This window comes from Erythrolamprus reginae, chromosome 2 (genome assembly GCF_031021105.1).
Source record: "Erythrolamprus reginae isolate rEryReg1 chromosome 2, rEryReg1.hap1, whole genome shotgun sequence".
Classification (NCBI taxonomy): domain Eukaryota; kingdom Metazoa; phylum Chordata; class Lepidosauria; order Squamata; family Dipsadidae; genus Erythrolamprus; species Erythrolamprus reginae.
The window spans coordinates 193768813-193785516 of record NC_091951.1 but is presented as its reverse complement, the minus strand read 5'-3'; the positions used below and the strand labels follow the sequence as shown (position 1 = coordinate 193785516).

Here is a 16704-nt window from a genome sequence, read left to right as displayed (position 1 = left end):
CTCCCTTCACTTTTGGAGGCGGGCTTTGCCACCTGTTTACAGGCCTTTTTGTAAACTGGCAGGGCTCTGAGTTTGCTCTAGCACGGGAGCTATATTATTATTATTATTATTATTATTATTATTATTATTATTATTATTATTATTATTATTATTATTATTATTATTATTATTATTATATAGTACTGTTGTGAGGGAGATGGAGAGCGGCGGGGACGGGGAGGGCAGAGGGACGAGGAGGAGGAGGAGTCTGCGAGGCGAGTCGGCTGTTCCAGCAGCGAAAGGGGAGGCGAGGAGAACCGCAGTCGCAACCTTGCCGTCGGGGCAAGAGCCAGCAAGCCGAAGAAGGGGTCGTATGGGCAGGGCAGGCGGCTCCGAGTGCTGGGGGCCCGACTGCTGCTCCGCACGCCGCCAGGACCACAGCCAGCCGGCCGCCGCCAGAATGCAGCTGACCAAGGTGCGTGTGTGTGTGTGTGTGTGTGTGTGTGAGAGAGAGACCTCGTATTCTCTTCAGCGCGAGCGAGTGAGGGAGCGCGGAATTGCGGGCTGCGTCAGAGGACCCGGTTGTGGCCCCTGTATTGGTGCGCGCGCGTGTGGGAACAAGTTACATTAAAGCGGGGCGCGCAAGCGTGCAAAGAGCGGGCGCCTTTATAAGACTTTTATTCGAGGGGGACAGTTGCGCAGCCTCCCTGTCTGACCCCCCCCCGTCTCTCTCTTTCTCATCCCCTCAGCTCTGTCGCCCTTTCCCCCTCAAATGCGCGCCCTGAACTTCGGCTGGGTTCGCGCGGGCGCTTTCTTCCCGACTCCTCGAGGAAGGGCGTGAAACTAAAACAAATCCCCCGGAGAGGCTTGAAGCTCGCCAGGGGTTTGGTGGGGTTTCGGGGACTTGCGGTCGCCGCTGGAAAAGGGGCGGGCGGGAAACGGGCGCACCGGCGGCCTCTTGACAGACTGCCTTGAGGCTCGCGCGCTAAACTTCTGCGCCCGACTCGGCTCTTTAAAAGTTTCGGCAGCCCGCGCGCTCCGGTGAGGCGAAAAGGAATCAAGGAGAGTTATTATTATCTCGTATGTGTGAAAAAAATATGGTTATTAGTTGCCAAAGCGGCAGCGTGAAGAGCGGCGGGCGGGCTTTTCGATAGGTGAGAAGGCGTAACAAGCAAAACGCGCAGAATGGAAGCGCGGGAAAGGGACCTTAGAGATTATCCAGTCCGACCCTTCGTCCCCTGCAGAAATCTGCTTCTCCTATCTGATTGGGAGTAACTACGATCATAAAGTGCCTGGAAGGAAGTGGGGGGGGGGGGACCATTAAGCTGAGGGACTGGGATGTATTCAGAGGAACTGTCTACAAGAACCTGAAGGACTGTCCTGCAAATACAGCACAACCATTAGGTTATTCAGCCAGATGACATCTGGCTGCTATTGGCTTTGCCTCAACAAAGGGAGCCCACCTTCTCACCCTTAGAAAATACTAATGTCCAGATGAAATCTACTCGCCTAATATCTTAATCCCCAAAGAACCCTGTTGGTGCAGTGGTTAGAATGCAGTACTGCAGGCTAATTGCCCACTGCTAGCAGTTTGATCCTGACCTGCTCAAGGTTGACTCAGCCTTCCATTCTTCAGCCATCCTTCAACCTTCCATCCTTAGAGCCGAGGTGGTGCAATGGTTAGAGTGCAGCACTGCAGGCTACTTCTGCTAACTGCTAGTTCAGATCTCACCACCGGCTCAAGGTTGACTCAGCCTTCCATCCTTCCGAGGGGGGTAAAATGAGGACCCAGATTGTTGGGGCAATAGGCTGATTCTGTAAACAGTAAAAGCACTTTGAAGCAGTAAGTTTAAATGCTATTGCTAAGTCTAAATGCTGTTCTGAGAGTGGTAAAATGAGGGCCCAGATTGTTGGGGGCCAATAGGCTAACTGTAAAATCGTTTAGAGAGGCTGTGAAGCAATATATAAATCTAAGTGCTATTGTTGTGGCTACTTCCCAGGAATTGAAGTCCACTGCTTTTTGCCCTGCCTTCTGAAGTAACTCTCAATAGTTTTGCTGTATTTGCATATAATAATCCTTTGGGTACCCAAACATGGTTGTTATCTTTGCAGTTTCCTCTTTTCCAAGCTAAATATATCCCATTCCTTTATTTACCTAGTTGTTTCCCCCCTTTTCTTCTTCCGGGCACTTTATCACCTTGGTTGTTCCTCATCAGATAAGCTGCACTACAAGTTGATCCAGTAGCTGAACTATAATGTGATTAATGAACTATAATGTGATTAATGCAGAATAGGGAAAAGTAACTTATATTTCTATTGATGCAACTGAGGATTGCATTTGCAGATGAGCCATTGCCCAGTATGCCTCCCCCATCTTATACTAATGTCTTTTGATATTTCCTACCAAAATGGATGACTTTGAGTTTTTAACTGTTGAAATTCATCCTGCTCTTTTCTCCTATTGTATTAGCCTTTCACGATTGTCCGGAATCTTTTATCTTCTAAAGTGTTTGCTATTCCCCCATCCCTTTATAATATTTTTGTGTCATTTGCACATTTTCTAATTCCTCTTTCAAGTCATTTTTAAATAGGCTGAACTCCACAAATCGAGACATTTGTGATACATAGAAAGCTATTATGATAGTCATAATATGAGAACTGTGTTTATTGTCTTTGCATATCAGATGGGCTGCACTGTAGAAGACACAGTAGAGCAGACTGATTTTCATTGGAAACTAGCCTTAGAATTAATAAGTGAAAATAGCAACAGAACCAGATTTTGGCTTAATAGTCAGTGGTCAGAAGACCAGACTGCCAAGGAAGATGTTGGCCTTCCTTGAATGGAAATATTTAAAAACGGGCTGGTTAGTCATATGTCAGGGATGCTAGATTTGAAAAATCCCTGCATTGAGCTGTAGATTAGCCTAGATGCCTTGCAAAAATCCTTTCAGCTTCTATTTTCCATCAAAAGAGGCCATCCCATTTGTCGTATTTGGAATGGATTGCTGAATCTGTGACTTGTATATTGGTCAGAAAATGTACCTATAAAGTATTCTGATCAAATTACTGTTCTTTCCAAGAACAATTTGGGAGAAATTTGAGTAATTTGTGAGAGTCATCATAGTCATAAAGCTACATGTCTTAGATTAAGGCATCAACCTTTGTTCATGATTTTATTTTACATATTTCATTCAGTGTCTTCATATTGAAAGACACAAGATTTTGTCAACCGCAGCTCACTTTTGTCAGCCTCGGTGGTGCAGTGGTTAGAGTGCAGTACTGCAAGCTACTTCTGCTGATCACCGTCTGCCAGCAGTTTGGCAGATCGAATCTCAGTAGGCTGAAGGTTGACTCAGCCTTCCATCCTTCCAAGGTGGGCAAAATGGGGATCCAGATAGTTGGGGGCCATAGGCTGACTCTCTGTAAACCATTGAGGGAGGGCTATAAAGCACTGTGAAGCTATTGCTATTCTTCAAGCACAAAGAATATAGGCTACCATACTATTGAAATGAGCTGCAGCCCCATGATGATGGTGGAGCTTTTAAAATTGTGCCTTTTCATTAAATTTGTTAGTTAGAAGTTTTTTATAAACTCCATAATTGTGTCAATCATCTAACAAAAAGAAAGACTGCATTGCAACCATTCTTGGCCAGCCACATTTTAGGCAGCGTTTTAATGCCGATCACAATGTGTTTCCCAAGTTGTTAGTGACAAGATGTAAATTGATTGGATTTTGGTTGTCCTTCCCCTATTTGAAAGGCAGCTCCCCAATACAGTGGGAGCTATAGGTCCATCTCATTCTTTAATGAATGCTGTTTCATACAGCCCCCCTTGCTTTAAGACAACAACAACAATTGATATTGATTTGGGATTGAGCCTTTCAAGGGGAAGAATGAATTCTCTGCTTCAGGCAGTCAACTGGGAAAGATGTCAGACTGGATAGCAATAGCATTTAGACTTATACACTGGTACCTCTACTTACGAACTTAATTCATTCCGTGACCAGGTTCTTAAGTAGAAAAGTTGGTAAGAAGAAGCAATTTTTCCCATAGGAATCAATGTAAATGCAAAGAATGCATGCAATTGGGGAAACCACAGGGAGGGTGGAGGCCCTGTTTCCTCTCAGGAGATTCCTAGAGAGGCCCTACAGAGGCTTCTCCCCACCTTTTCCAGTCCTGTTTCCTCCCAGGAGATTCCTAGAGGGGCCCCACAGAGGCTTCTCCCCACCTTTTCCAGCCCTGTTTCCTCCCAGGAGATTCCTAGAGAGGCCCCACGGAGCTTCTCCCTGCCTTTTCCGGTTACAGTTTCAGAGGCTCAGGTTTGTAAGTGGAAAATGGTTCTTGAGAAGAGGCAAAAAATTCTTGAACACCTGGTTCTTATCTAGAAAAGTTTGTAAGTAGAGGTGTTCTTAGGTAGAGGTACCACTGTATACCACTTCACAGTGCTTTACAGCAGTTGATCAGAAGGAGGGTATCTAGCCTTATGCTGGATTTGCCCTGTGCAGATAGACCTCAACAGTTCATTTAGTGACCGTTCAAAGTTACAACGGCACTGAAAAATGTGACTTATGACCATTTTTCACAGTTGCAACTTTTCCAGCATCCCTATTATCGTGTGGTCAAAATTCAGATACTTGGCAAATGGTTCATACTTATAATAGTTGCTGTGTCCCAAGATCATGGGATCCCCTTTTGCGACTTTCTGACAAGCAAAGTCAACAGGGAAGCCAGATTCACTTATCAACGGGGTTGCTAATTTATCTATGATAAGTTCTATTCACTTAACAAATGTGGCAAGAAAGGTTGTAAAATGGGTCAAAACTCACTTAACAAATGTCTCACTTAACAATGGAAATTTGTGGGCTCAATTGTGGTCATAAGTCGAGGACTTGCTGTACCCCCATTGTTAGTTTTGCAATTTGACAGTTCGAATCTCACCAGGCTCAAGATTGACTCAGCTTTCCATCCTTGGTAAAATGAGGACCCAGACTGTTAGGGGCAATAGGCTGACTCTGACCGCTTAGAGAAGGCTGTAGATTTTGTTTAATTATTTAATTATTTATTAGATTTGTATGCCACCCTTCTCCGAAGACTCGGAGCATCACAGCAAGAATGCAAGTTTTTGAATCAGTGGTCCACATTTTTCAGTCTCTAAATCCCATTATGAAATCTGCTCAACATTCCAATTCTTCCCAAAAGAAAATATGCCTGAAATATAGTGAAATTACTAAATTACACAACAGTCCAATGATTTTACCCAAAATCAAAAGTAAGAATGTCAAGTAAGATTTTAGGATTTTCAGAAGATATTCCCAACATTTTTATGAAACCATGCAAGATTGCTCAAATTGTATAGAAATTTGGCCATTACTTATTTCTTAAAGTTACTTTAATTTTAAATTTTAATATTAAGAGGTTTACGTTCATTATTTCTGTGGGTGCTATATTATCAATTTGTATCCTAAGTTTTAAGTTGACGGTAAATGGACAACTTGAAACAGGGGAGAAATTTCAAGGATTAATCTTTCTGACAAATTTCAGTGGAGCATTTCGTTGTTGGCAGAGTGGTTTCCTCTTTAGAAAATGTCTACTACTACCTATGATAGTTGGGGAACATCTTGTAGTAATTATCAGCCACTGAGCATCAATTTTTCTCTTTCCTCTCCATTTGGGAGTGGGGGAGTTGCAAAGACAGGAAAAGCTGTAAAAGAGGAATCCATGGGCCCTGAAAAGATATAAAGAAAAGTCATGGTTGGAAGCAAATACTTTCTGAATCTCTTGAAAATTTAAACTTGCTTAATAAAATCACCGTCTCCAGTCGTATAATGAATTGGAACCATTACTTCATTTCAACTTTAGAACTGTGGGTGATTATGATTTTTTTTCCTGTTTTTTTAAAGTGTATCTCCCTTGCCTGTCCTTCATTCAAATAATAATTCTTTTATTTTCAAAAATGCATTTCTATGTATTACCTTTTTAAATCCATAAGGTATTCTAAAGCAATGAACATCTTGTAATAGTTACAAGAATTAGGAAAAGAAACTGAAAAAGTTTAAAATAAACATGAAAAATAAGTTCAGCAAGATTAAATACATAGAAAGATTTTTGAAACAGTGTTTTTCAAAGCTGTTTCAAAGGCACCAAAGAAGGATTCATAAAATATGTGACGCCCAAATCAATAAGCCATAGCATTGCTTATTGTTATGGCCAAGTTCTCACAACATTGTGATACAATGAACAGATTTCTACAACTTTCTAAATCATAAATCAACCCAATTTTAGCCTAGTCTAATATGTTTGCAGATCCATGCAGGGAATGATCTTACAGGCCCACACAAGTTCTTGTATTGTCTCCAGTTGAGAAATGTTATGTAATTGGTAATGGATTTATACCCTCTTTTGTGGGAAGGCTGATTATTTTTAGAATAAAGCAATGCAAAAGCCGTAGAGGCTTTCTATCTACCCAATGAGGTTTGCCCTCAGGGATTCTGGTAAGCTAATAGACTACATCTTGATGGGAGGGAAGCATCCACCCAACTTCAAAACATTTAAAAAATAGCAAATTACCATTCATTTCAATGATTATCAACTGGCTTAAATATATGAGAAATCTCTCTATCATATGTGGTCTTGGTTTCTGTGCTCCTTATTTTTGTATTTGTTATAAATGGGTTTAGTTATGACTCTTTGTTTGAGGGAGGCAAACATAGCTATTACAAAAAGATTTGTTTAATATAAAGAGCATTATAGAGTAAGTATGCATAAAGTTATGAATTGACTTTTACTTTCCATAAGAACAAAAGAGGCTGGACAGTGAGCTGTTGTAATAGAAATTTAGATACAGAATTACTTTTTTCTGGTATTTTAGTGCTATTTTAAAATGCCAGACATAGAAGAGAAGACCAGTCTTGGGTATATCATTAAGATTTGTGCTTGGTGGAGTTGATTGTATCTAGATTTGGGTACTTGATCCATCATTGTTCTACAGGTGAAACTCGAAAAATTAGAACATTGTCTAAAGGTTTATTCATTTCAGTAATGCAACTTAAAAGGTGAAACGTAATACATCAGACTCATTACACGCAAAGCAGGATAGGTCAAGCTATGATTTGTCATAATTGTAATGATTATGAGGTACAGCTCATGAAAACCCCAAATCCTTTTTCAACACAAACTGTGGAAACTTTTGCATCTCATTTGGAAACCAAGGACCCAGAGAATGGAAGAAGAATGGAGTGCAAGATGCTTGAAGTCCAGTGTGAAGTTTCCACAGTTTATGTTGACTTGGGGAGCCATGTCTTCTGATAGTGTTGGTCCACTGTGCTTCATTAAGTCCAGGGTCAATGCAGCCATCTACCAGGAGATTTTGGAGCACTTCATGCTTCCTTCTGCATCCAAGTTTTATGGTGAGGCTGACTTCATTTTCCAGCAGGACTTGGCACGTGCCCACAGTGCCAAAAGCACCAAAATCTGGTTCAATGACTTTTGGATTACTGTGCTTGATTGGCCAGCAAACTCACCTGACCTGAACCCCATGGAGAATCTATGGGGCATTGTCAAGAGAAAGGTGAGAGATATGAGACCGAACAGGTCTATACACTTTATACATGGTATGTTTGTGTCTATGCTTGCTTTTAATAATGGGTTTTTTAGTGTTTTTAAAATTATTAGATTTGTTCTTACATTGTCTTTGTTATTGTTGTGAGCCGCCCCGAGTCTACGGAGAGGGGCGGCATACAAATCTAATAAATGAATGAATGAATGAATGAATGAATGCAGAAGAACTGAAGGCTGTTAATGAAGCATCCTGGTCTTCCATCACACCTCAGCAATGCCACAGGCTGATAGCTTCCATGCCACGCCGCATTGAGGCAGTAATTGCTGCAAAAGGGGCCCAAACCAAGTACTGAGTACATATGCATGCTTATACTTTTCAGAGGTCCAACATTGTTCTATGTACAATCCTTGTTTTATTGAATGCATGTAACATTCTAATTTTCTAAGATTGAGGATTTGAGGTTTTCATGAGTTGTACCCCCTAATCATCACAATTATTTTATTTTATTTATTTATTTATTTGATTTTTTTTAAATGCCGCCTTTCTCTTTAAACTCAGGGCAGCTTACAACATGTTAGCAACAGCACTTTTTAACAGAGCCAGCCTATTGCCCCCACAATCCAAGTCCTCATTTTACCCACCTCGGAAGGATGGAAGGCTGAGTCAACCTTGAGCTGGTGATGAGATTTGAACCGCTGACCTGCAGATCTACAGTCAGCTTTAGTGGCCTGCAGTAATGAACTCTACCTGCTGCGCCACCTTGGCTCTATTATGACAAATCACGGATTGAACTTTCTTGCTTTGCATGTAGGGAGTCTCTCTCATATATTAGGTTTCACCTTTTAAGTTTCATTACTGAAATAATTGAACTTTTGCACAATATTCTAATTTTTCGAGTTTCACCTGTAGGCCAGAGTGGTGGTGGGGGAGGAGCTTCTTGTCACCTATAAATTTCATCTTCTTGAGGGAATCATTTCATTCTAGCATAGTTTTGTGGGTAAGTACTTGATGTTGGGTCAGAGAGATAAAATGGGGATGTTATAAGTATACCTGCAACCTAGCTGACCAAACTAGTTAAAATGGTCTGAGAAGTAGTGTCCTGATGGGCCTGGATAACTTTCAAAGATAATTTTCAGGCTTAGAATTTCTTTCATGAACATTTTATCACAGTGGCATCACCATGTCAAGATCAGGTTTTGACTGGTGATGGTGTATTCTATCTATAGGAAGAAATAACCTGTTACATATTCCTACATCTATAGGAAGAAAGAACATATTTGGTCTGTCCTCCAAAGTGATAAAATTTAAGATATTCCTGGATGGTCTGGGAGATTTTTTTGGACTGATAGAGCTGATGATTTTTGTGAGATATTTTTTGTGATTGATGGGGTAGATCCAGGAAATGGTACACATCACTTTGCATCATTCAATCAGGAATTGTCCTCTTGGTTTAAGAGTCAATGGCATAGTGTGAAGAGGATATTCCAGATCCTTGAGGTATATGAGAATGATTATGATATAACAAATATTCCTTTTCAGAATTGTAAAGTTCTAGAATTGGAGGGGTCCATTTAGAGCATTCAGGATAGGAATCTACCTTAAAACATCTTCAAGAAAGAGTTACCTTCCTGAAGCCGGCCTACTTCCTCTCTGGATAACTGGTTCTACTATATTGCCAAGCAGTTCTTAGCACTAAGCAGCTTCTTCAACCTTTCAGTTGGAATCTCCCTTCCTATATCTTAAATCTACTCCTCTATGCCCTGCCCTTTGGAATGGTAGGAAAGAGACGTTGATTTTCTTTCATGTAACATCTTTTCAAGTCTTTCAAGAATGTTGGCATCTCTTTATTTGGTTTTCATCTCTCAGGGCTGAACCATCCTAATTCCTTCAATGAAGGATTTTATTTCTAGTCTAACCTTGACCATTATTATTATTATTATTATTATTATTATTATTATTATTATTATTATTAATAATTGGATTTGTATGCCACCCCTCTCCACAGACTCGGGGCGGCTAACAACAGCAGTTATCCCCCTAACATCCCCCTAACAGTGTGTAGATCTTGCCATAGAAATGATTTGGAAACTCTATAGTATTGGTTAAAATTCTGCTGGGGCCAGACAACAAAATGATTTTAAAAACTGTATCAATATTTATTAAATTACAAAATGGAAACAGAACACGTAAAGGACAATATGATCAAGATGGCTCAGGATTTTGGGTATAATATTAATCTAAATGAATGGCAGCAAAATGGACACTAGCAACATCCTACCAGGAGAACTGGTACAATATGTTTTTAGATGGCACTTGTCCAATTGGCAAAAATTGATAAAAAGTACTTAGCAAAATGTTGGAAATGCAAGAAAGAACAGGGCTCGCATTATCATATCTGGTGGTGCTCTGAAAAAGTTAAACTATACTGAGAAAAAAAATTAATGTGTGGTTAGAAGAGATACTAGAGAAGAAAATAGGAAAAAAACAGAACTTTTAAAATTGTGAATAGCCTGGGAGAAGGCAGAAAAAAGTCAATTATATCTGATATTGCACATAACTACAGCCGCGAGGATAACTTTCGCACAAGCATGGAAAAATGATGATACAGTGGTCCCCCGAGTTTCGCGATTTCGATCATTGCGAAACGCTATATCGCGATTTTTCAACCCGGAAGTAAAAACACCATCTGCGCATGCGCGCCCTTTTTTCTATGGCCACGCATGCGTAGATGGCGCCGGGCAGATCAGCTGCTGGGCGGCTTCCCTGGGTCTTCCCCCTCTTGCTGGCGGGAAACCCCAGCGCCGCTTCCCAGCTGAGTCCTGAAGCCAAACGCGGAAGTTCGCTTCAGGACTCAGCTGGGAAGCGGCGCGAGCGAACGGCGTGGGCGGGCGAAGGGCGGGCGCGCGGGCAGGCAGGCGGCGGACAAGCGGCGGGCGCAGCAGCAGCGAGGAGTTTGCGTGGGCGGCGGGGAAACCCCAATCTTCGGCTCCTCGCTGCTGCGGCAGAAGTAAAAACACCATCTGCGCATGCGCAGATGGTGTTTTTACTTCCGCACCGCTACTTCGCGAAAAACCGATCATTGCGAGGGGTCCTGGAACGGAACCCTCGCGATAATCGGGGGACCACTGTATACCAAAAGAAGAGGTAATTGAAAAAATAATGGTGTGCGTTGAAATGGATAAATTAACATATGAATTAAAAAACAAAGATGATTCAGACTATTATAAATGTTGGGATAGATTTTACTGTTGGATGGAAAAATAGAAGAGTTCAAAATGTATAGTCAAAACAAAAGATGAAACTATTAAAGAGAAAGAAATAGAAGTTTAAAAATAGGGGGTGGAGGGGGAAGAGGGAAAGAAGAAAAGACCTATTTGAAAGGATGTATAGAAACTGTAAATGAATTTTTTATATTAACTACATGAGAATGAATAAGTATGAATGAATATCATGAGAAATGTAAACTAACCTGTCATGTAACATCCACTGTTTTTAAATGTTTTTTGTTTGTTATCCATGTTTGTAAATAAAAATTTTCTTTTAAAAAATACTGTATAAATGATTTGGAAACTAGCTGGTACAGAATGCGGCAGTCAGGCCCTGTGATCCAAAGAATCAATTTTTGAAGAGCAGCTTACATGTGACCAGTTAATATTTGAGATATTACATTGAAGGCTTAATATAATTGAACCTAAATATCTTTTCGACTATGTGCCTGCCTAAACAGGTACATCACACAGCATCATGCAGCTGGGAGACGTGTGTTATACAGAGACATTGGAGATATGAAAAAATGTGGCACTTTGGTATTGCCTGGAGGCCATTTGCCACATTTCATGTTGAGTAAAGACCAGGCCTTTCACTCTTAAATTCTGGATTTTGCTCTTCAGCCTATTGACGCCATTAGTCCCTTAGGTGCCATTTTGCTAATGCCAATGTGATTATTATTGTGTTTCTTTTTAAAAAAAAAACCTCCAGTGTATGAATTATGTTACTTGATTTTATAGTTTTTATCTACTATTATTATTATTATTATTATTATTATTATTATTATTATTATTATTATTTATTAAATTTGTATGCCGCCCCTCTCCGTAGACTCGGGGCGGCTCACAACAATAGTGGCAAAACAATGTAATACAAATCTAATAATTTAAACTAAAAACCCATAATTTAAAAACATGCATACAACACATCATACAGGTGGGTTTTAAGGAGTTGTAACCTGCCAGGAGAATTTCTGTGAAGTGGGCGAGTTATAAATATTACAAATGAACAATTCCATTTGGAGTTATATTTCAGTTATATCTTGTTTGGCTATATGTTGTTTCCACAGCACATTCCTTGAAGAGCTATTGAAATATTATTTTATGCATTGGGCTTGAAGCAGAATTTAAAAAGTGATTCTACACGGAACTACTATAATGCTTAATTGTTGAACAGTTCCCACCCCTATGACCTCTTTACTTACACCGTCATATTCAGATAAATTTGCCTGTAACTTTAATTAATAACTTCCTCCTTGCAACTTTTGGCTCTGCTATTGCTGTTCTAAAATTAAGGAGAGTAAACCAGTAATTAAAGTTTTCTCTGCCTCTGGAAACTGAAGAGGAAATATATCATTATTGCTAATGGGAGATGAATGAGAAACAAATAATGGGCCAAGCACTGTGAGTAGGAAGCTTCTAATGAAAGGCGCAAAGTAATTCTGAACATCTCAATACTACTACTACTACTACTACTACTACTACTACTACTACTACTACTATTACTACTACTAATACTACTAATACTAATACTACTACTACAACCACAACAACAACAACACTGGGCAAGTTGAGATGTACAGTATACAGATATTTAGGAACTGTAGTTAAGGCTAACAGATCAAGGCTGCAAAACTCCTGACATCCTTTAGGGGGCAGCAAAAACATTTCCTATAATACTTTCGCAACTCAGATCTGGGAGCCATGTTGGGAAATGTTTTTTCTTTTCTTTTTTCTAATTTGGTTTTTTAAAAACAAAAAAGACAAAATGATTTAAAAATATGCAACAAAAACATCAAACTTAAAGACATATTTACAATTACATTTCTGTTTCTTCGGTTTCTTAATTTTTTTTTAAAAAAATTAAAATTTACATTTATCCCATTCCTTTCTTTCCATCAATACAATTATAAAATTTACCTCACACAGTATAGTATTCTTTTTCCTGTTTATTCTGTAACTCTGATGTAAGGTACTCCATTTTGTGCATTCTAGTATTTTCCTAATTACCTTTTAATTGCTTTTACAGTGGAACCCCGACATAAGAGCTGCTCGACTTAAGAGCTACTCGAGATAAGAGCTGGGAGAGGAGAGACATTTTTTTATTTTATTTTATTTATTACTTGGATTTGTATGCCGCCCCTCTCCGCGATACGAGCCGAGAAGAGCCGGGCTGGCTTACTTTCCTTCCTTCCCGCGCTGATGCAGAGCCACTCGAACAAAGCGTCGCGCCCCTCTGATGCTTTCGGCGGCTTCCGAAGCGACGCTGGGCTCTTTTGCCGCCAAAAGCGTCAGGGGGGCGTGACGCTTTGTTCGAGTGGCTCTGCATCAGCGCGGGAAGGAAGGAAAGTAAGCCAGCCCGGCTCTTCTCGGCTCGTATCCCGGCACTTGGTGAGTGGAGAGGCGGTCGCCTCCCCTGCCGCCCCACTCTGGGGGTCCTTGGCTTCTGCTGGGGGTGGGGGGATCCGAACGCTGTTTTGAATTTCACATTCCGAGTGGCCCAAACGCCAAAGGCGAACTTCCGCACCTCAGGAGTTAGCTCGCAAACGGCGCGGCTGTTTTAAAACATCGCTGCCGGCCTGGGGGGGGAGAGGGAAAGGGGGGAGAGGGGGGAGAGAAAGAGAGAGGGAGAGAAAGAGAGAGGGAAAGGGGGGAGAGGGGGGAGAGAAAGAGAGAGGGATAGAAAGAGAGAGAGAGTGAGAGATGCTCAGTGAGCCTTTCTTTGAAGTTGCCTTTCTTTCTTTCTTTCTTTCTTTCTTTCTTTCTTTCTTTCTCTCTCTCTTTTTCTCTCTTGCTCTCTTGCTCTTTCATTCTTTTTTCTTTCTCTTTCTCTCTTTCTTTCTTTCTCTTTCTTTCTTTCTCTTTCTTTCTTTCTTTCTCTTGCTTTCTCTCCTTCCTTCCCTCCTTCCATTTCTTTCATTCTCCCTCTCTATTTTTATTTCTCTTTCATTTTCTTTCTTTCTCTCTTGCTTGCTTTCTTTCTTGCTCTTTTTCTTTCTCTCTTTTACCTTCCCTTCCTCTATTTCTTGCTTTCCTTTTCCTTCCTCCCTTCTTTCCTCCCTCTACAGGATTGGGTGGCAGTGAAGTTACTCTCCCCTTTCATAAGTTTCCTTGCTTCCTTCCTCTGTTCCTGTCCCTTCACCTTTTCTTTCTTCCTTTCTTTCTTCCTTCCTTTCTTTCTTTCCTTCCTTCCTTTCCTCCCTCCATTTCTTGCTTTCCTTTTCCTTCCTCCCTTCTTTCCTCCCTCTACAGGATTGGGTGGCAGTGAAGTTGAATAAATAACTACAGTTTAATGAATAAAAATAAAAGTTTGCCATGTTGATTGTTTTGGGTAAAAAGAGGAAGGGAAGGAAAGCTCTCAGCTTATCATCTTATTAATAAGTAAAGTTACATTTATTCTTGCAATGTCTTTTTGCATAATTTAGACTAACTTTGTGAGTTTTTTGAGGGCTGGAACCAATTAAAATTATTTACATTAATTCCTATGGGGAAAAGTCGTTCGAGATAAGAGCTGCTCGACTTAAGAGCGCAGGTCCGGAACGAATTAAACTCGTATCTCGAGGTACCACTGTATTTTTATAATTGATATGTTGTTTTAAGGTAGCCTTGAATTTACACCTTCTTTTAACCAGAATCACCCTCATCATTTAAAAAAAAGAGTAGTAGGTGATAATGAAAAGAGAGGACTCCATGCCCATTGAGTCTTTCTTGTGTTTTTTTTCTTTAATTTTATTAGAATTTTAAAATATAGACTTCCTGAAGTTGAGCTCAGTCTCCAAATAACAATTCTTATAATCTCATCTGTACACAAGGATGAATCATGAAAAGGCCCAAGGGAAACCCAAGTCCAACCGAAAACTTATTTTGCTTCAGATATGCCCTCCCCTAAGCATGACTGAGCATGTCACATTTTAGGAAAGGGAATGTTGGCTAGAATTTCTTCTTCCTTGCAACATTTTATCAGAGATTCTAACTTCAGTATCTCTGCAGAAAGTCACAAGGAACAAAACCTATTTAAGAAGGCTGGGCAAACCTACTGCAAATGTCCCTAATGCCCATTTGTACTTGGTTATTAAATTAATCCATTTTCAGGCTCCATACAATACATGATTGAGTGATAAGCTAATACATTACTTGTCCAGTTTGAAACATCTAGTCAGAGTTGTATGGAGATTCTTAGAAAATCTGCTAGGACAAGCTACATTTGAATCCATTTTCACTTCCTGGCATTTTTCCTGGTAAAGCACTATTCGTTTCTGGGGGGTGTTATATAAAATAGTGGTTCTTCAGAAGAGGGGAATGAATGGAGTTTTCCTTGGGTGAGTGATGAGAAAATGTTTTCCTTTAGGTTCTGCTGTGATACCGATTCTGCCCTGAAGAAATAGCCTAGGCCAGGGGTAGGCAAAGTTGGCTCTTCTATGACTTGTGGACTTCAACTCCCAGAATTCCTGAGCCAATCATGTTGAAGTCCACATGTCATAGAAGAGCCAACTTTGCCTATCCCTGGCCTAGTCCCATGATGAGGAACCTGTGGCACATATGCTACAGGTGGCACGCGGAGCCATATCTGAGGGCATGTGAGGCGTTGCTCCGTGTCAACTCCAGTGTGCATGCTCATGCTGGCCAACTGATTTTCAGCCTTGGGGAAAACAATTTTCACCCTCCTCAGGCTTCAGGAGGCTTCCCTGAAACCTCGAGTGCAAAAAACAGTCCAAAGGGCAATCAGAAAGTCCATTTTTCCAAACTTCTGGTTTGCCCATCGAGCCGTCTTTCGCACTCTGGAGGCTTCAAGGGACACCTGAGGGTGAAAAACAGCCCAACTTGGGGGAGGGGGTTGCATGCATGGGGATGCATGTATGCACAGTATGGCATGTGTGTGTGGGGGGGGGGGGTTGTGCATGCACTGCCATTTTTGACATGCAAGAAAAAAAAAGGTTCGCCATCACTGGCCTAGACTCATGTCAACTCAAGTCTGGAGTCTGAATGAGATGAGATTCCATTGAAGGGTTTCCTGCGACAACTCATCTTTGGGAGCTGGTAAGCACATTTGGAATAGATTTGGGAAAGTTGCTATCTAATATTTTAGACTACAGTCTTTCCATATTTGAGCCATAACATTCTGGATGGGCACTAGATGGCAGCAAAGAGTCAGAGTTTTTCTGTATCTCTTGCTGCCATCTACAGGTAGGCCTCAGCTTACGACCATAATTGAGCCTGCAATTTTCGTCATAAGTCGTGATGATTGTTGGTGGCTCACCAAATGACCACACCTGATTTTCTGGCCATTTTAAGTAAACTTAAGTAAACGCAGCAATTGTTCAATGAAACTGATGATCATTAAACGAATGCAGCAATTATAAGTGAACCTATTGTTCTCTATGGGGTGCTGGTTTTCAGCAAAAACGTTAAATCTCAGTCAAATGGCCACAGAGTATTGCAAATAGCCATCAATGCAGGTCACTGAGCACCCAAAACGCAGTTGTTAGCAACCAGTTGTAAGTAAATGACCACCTGTAATACCTCTAGCCCAGAGCTGATAGCCTTAATTATCGCACCCATAATCTCTTGCCCTCTGCTATGTCGGCTGTAATGATAGGAGTTGAAATCCAACAAACATGAAGGACATTGGGTTCAGTGCAGGACTCTCCACAACCCTTGTTGTAACCCCCTCCTAATGTATTTTATTCTCATGAACATAGTTCTTCTCCCTCACCCCACCGCAAAATCAACTTGCCCAGTAACCCTCAAAGGCAGTGTTTTTCAACCTTGGCAGTTTGAAGATGGGTGGACTTCAACTCCCAGAATTCCCCAGCCAGCAACGCTGGCTGGGGAATTCTGGGAGTTGAAGTCCACCCATCTTCAAACCGCCAAGGTTGAGAAACACTACTCAAAGGGTTTCTTC

The 16704-nt window shown here is 41.0% G+C and overlaps 1 protein-coding gene across 2 annotated transcripts in view; it reads left to right on the top strand.

Annotated features, from left to right (window-relative positions):
* The first annotated feature begins 250 nt into the window (after positions 1-250).
* TNS2 (tensin 2) overlaps positions 251-16704 on the top strand; it is a 193235-nt gene continuing 176781 nt past the window's right edge. For both annotated transcript variants that reach the window (XM_070740986.1, XM_070740984.1), the window contains exon 1: positions 251-454. In XM_070740986.1, the coding sequence (XP_070597087.1) occupies positions 353-454 (102 nt within the window). In that variant the 5' untranslated portion in view covers positions 251-352. The remainder of the gene's footprint in view (positions 455-16704) is intronic.